We start from the raw sequence: 3,649 nt of genomic DNA on the forward strand, positions 1-3,649 counted from the left end.
CGAGACATCTTTATCAAAAAAATAGAATTAAAAACTCACAAGCAAAAACACCAATCCAACGGTTGTGTATGGTGGCCACCACATTTAGTGTTAACGGGTTGATCAATGGTGACAATCGATCGAAACATTTTCAGGAAGGATTACTTAAAGCCTACAAGAAAAAGCTTGTGCATTGATTGTATAATGACAATCGATCCTAAACATGAAACATATTTGCCAAAAAAAAAATAGACTTAAAAATCTACTCTTAAAAAAAGGCTATACAATAATTGTGTATGGTGACAATTGACACAGACACCTTCTCCATAACTTTTAGACTAAAAAATCAACAAGACAAAAACTAGGTATTCAATGGTTGTATATGGTGGCCACCTCATTTAATGTTTGATGGGTTGATCAATGGGGAATGTACTGAAAAAAACTCTTGCCAGCTCATTGGTTGTTGATTGTTTAAGTAGATATGGAAGGAGCATTAAGGTAACCCAAGCAAGAGCATAATGTTTTGCAGTTCCTAGGGAACTAACCTATCTATGTCATAAACCAGGAACACAGCAAGGATCCCTCGAAGAAACCAAAAAATTGATGCTAGCTGGGACCGTGGCTTTATTACTTGCAATAATATGCGTGCTAAAGGCGACTGTTACTAAACCTCCCTTTGTCTTGATTTGGGAGTATAAAAAAAGTATACTCGTTAAGCTCTGTTTACCATGGAAAGTGCGTTGCAAGTGGCAGCAACTGTGCGCCTCCATGACGCCCCTGGTACGCGTTTTCTTGATTCAAAAACGTTCCCTGTAGCGTGAATGACCCCACACTCCATACCCATCTCCTATAAATACATTTTGCAAGCTCAAAGTTAAGAAAAATCAAAATCTTCAGTAGTGGGGTACCCATCTATTCAGAGCTTTAGGCTTCTTTAACCTCAGATTCCAGAACATGGGTGGTGCAGCTTTAATCTCCTTCTTGTTCTTCTTCTCCTCTGCATTTATGATCATACTTCCGGCCATTGTCTCTGCAAGGAATCATCCACATACCACTGTCCTTTTGAATGTCAGTAGTGTCCTACACAAATCATCTGTCCATAACAGGTCTTCTTTAGCATTGCCTCTCTTGTCTGTGTCCACAACCAATGCTTCATCCTTACTGGTCAATGCTCTGGTTAAGCGAACAAAAGCTGCTCAGGGCAGAACTTATTTCAGCTACAATGATGTTACTCTCATGACAGAAGTCACAGTGGGTAGTCCTCCACAGAAGCAAAAGATGGTTCTTGATACTGGCAGTGAGCTCTCCTGGCTCAACTGCCAAGTGGGTGCAGGCCATTCCTCCTTCAATCCAGCCCTTTCTTCTTCCTATGCCTCATTGCCCTGCAATTCCCCTGTTTGCAGAGAAAAAACCAAGGATTTCCCCATACCCACAAGCTGTGATTCCAAGCTCTGCCACTTCACATACACCTATGCTGATGGGACCGACATTGAAGGAAAGCTGGGGAAAGATTTCATCACTTTCCCTGCTTTCAAAATCCCCGGTTTCGTCTTTGGGTGCTCTGATTCTGCACCTCTGCCTGAGACTCCTGGTCTCATGGGGCTCAATCGTGGTGAGCTATCCCTGATTTCTCAGCTCGGCATGGCTCGGAAATTCTCTTACTGTATCACCGATCGAGTCGCCAAACCTGGCTCTGCTGGCCTTCTTCTATTTGGGGATTCCCCATTTGCCAAATATCTGCACTACACCCCTCTGCTCAGTATTTCTCTTCCCCTGCCTTACTTCAACAGGGCTGCTTACAGTGTGAGAATGGAGGGCATTAAGGTCGGAAACAAGCTTCTTCCGATTCCCAAATCGGTGTTCTTGCCTGATCACACAGGTGCTGGGCAGACCATGATCGATTCGGGCACCCAGTTCACACTACTTCTCGGGGAAGCCTACACGCCTCTCAGAGAAGCCTTTGTGGAACAGAACAGAGGGCATTTGAAGCCAATGACGGGCAATGTTGCATTCTATGGAGCTCTTGATCTCTGCTACGATCTTCCTGCCAATCCTGCACAATTTCCCCCTGTTACGCCCGTTACTCTGCTCTTTAATTCTGCTCAAGTCACGCTCGATGCCCACCATTTGCTGTTCCGAGTCCCTGAAGGCAGCGGTGCCGCTATTCCCAAAGGTCGGGCAATTTACTGCTTCACATTTGGGAATTCGGATTTGGTTTTCGTGGAGGCCAACATTATTGGGAATCATCACCAGCAGAATTTGTGGATTGAGTACGATCTTCAGAATTCAAGGATTGGATTTGCAAGAGCTCGCTGCGATGTGTGATGTAAATGTTAAATTACCTTTACTTTAGTACCAGTTCTCATGGATTTACAGAGTATACTTTGTTTATGAATTACAGTGGCTGTTCATGGCTGTGCAGTGTAGACTGTTAGGAAAAGTCTGTAATACTGTATACCCCCATGAAAAGGGATAGAATCTCGACTAGTTTGTATTTTGAATGTCTCCAAAATTCCCTGTATATTTTATGTATTTGATTCAGTTAAAACTATCTGTTTTTGTTAAAACTATCTATTTTTGGGGGTTTGGGTAAAATACGAAAATGGAAAAAGTTCGATGAGGGGACCAAATCTCTGCCACAACCAACCCCATTGTCGATTCAGAGCAGGTTGGTTGGTGGGCAGAACATCTCATCCTGTGATTTTAATGAAGGTGGACCAATATGAAAATGATTTGTCCAGAGATTCGAACCTCTGTTTTGCAATGAGCAGCAGCCCTTAGACTAGGTAATGGAAACGGAGGGAAATTGGATTTGGTAACCAGCTGGAGTGTTAGGTGATGCGCTTTAGAATTTTGGTTTGTTTTTTTGTTTTTCATTGGGAGCTTTTCTGATAAAGTTCAACACGTACACGGCGAGACCAGAGGACCTCTCTTCAATTTTTCAACGCGATTTATGATTTGGAACAGTGAATGTTAATGGTGTCTGTAGGTTTGGTAAGGTATTTAATAATTTTGATTGTCACAATGTTTTGATCAAATTTCCATCATTATCAGTATTTAGTGTTTTATGGATTATGGATTATATGATTTAAAATGTTGACATTCAAATTTTTACACAATCAAATCTAGAAATAGCAGCATTTAGTCTTATGAATAATGAAAATCTCATGATACTAGATAGAATAATAGAAAATAAATTAGAGAATTTTTTTAACAATCAATTATTTTTGAAAAGTTTTATGTTATATGTTATTTATTTTTCAACTAGTATTTTATATTTTGTGATGATTAATGATTGAGCATCCATTTCAGATCATCAAGATCTTGGCGCAAGGATCTTGGTGCAATTCCTTAGAAGACTTGATTTTTGATCCTTGGTGCAATTCCTTAGAAGACTTGATTTTTAATCCTTGGTGCAATTCCTTAGAAGACTTGATTTTTGATAGACTCAGTTAAACCATTAGACTTCAGCAACAATCAATTCTCAATACATGTAAAATAGACATGAAATGATATTGATCATTGCTAATTCTTTTGGATTCAATTGCATGAGATTTGATTTTTAACATGAGGTTGTTAGAGAGATTTAGACTTCAGCAACAATCAATTCTCAATACATATAAAATAGACATGAAATGATATTGATCATTGCTAATGATTTTGGATTCAA

General features: G+C 40.0%; 1 protein-coding gene across 1 annotated transcript; it reads left to right on the plus strand.

Moving 5' to 3' along the window:
- The first annotated feature begins 690 nt into the window (after positions 1 to 690).
- On the plus strand, positions 691 to 2,530 carry LOC131030468 (aspartic proteinase PCS1). The gene has a single exon (XM_057961302.2). The coding sequence runs from the start codon at positions 934 to 936 to the stop codon at positions 2,302 to 2,304; it is 1,371 nt and encodes a 456-aa protein (XP_057817285.2). The 5' UTR covers positions 691 to 933; the 3' UTR covers positions 2,305 to 2,530.
- Positions 2,531 to 3,649: the final 1,119 nt, after the last annotated feature.

The sequence above is a fragment of the Cryptomeria japonica genome, chromosome 8 (assembly GCF_030272615.1).
Source record: "Cryptomeria japonica chromosome 8, Sugi_1.0, whole genome shotgun sequence".
NCBI classification, from domain to species: domain Eukaryota; kingdom Viridiplantae; phylum Streptophyta; class Pinopsida; order Cupressales; family Cupressaceae; genus Cryptomeria; species Cryptomeria japonica.

What these genes read in the sequence shown, in the direction of transcription:
- LOC131030468 (XM_057961302.2), top strand. Translation starts at nt 934, where the DNA reads ATGGGTGGTGCAGCTTTAATCTCCTTCTTGTTCTTCTTCTCCTCTGCA.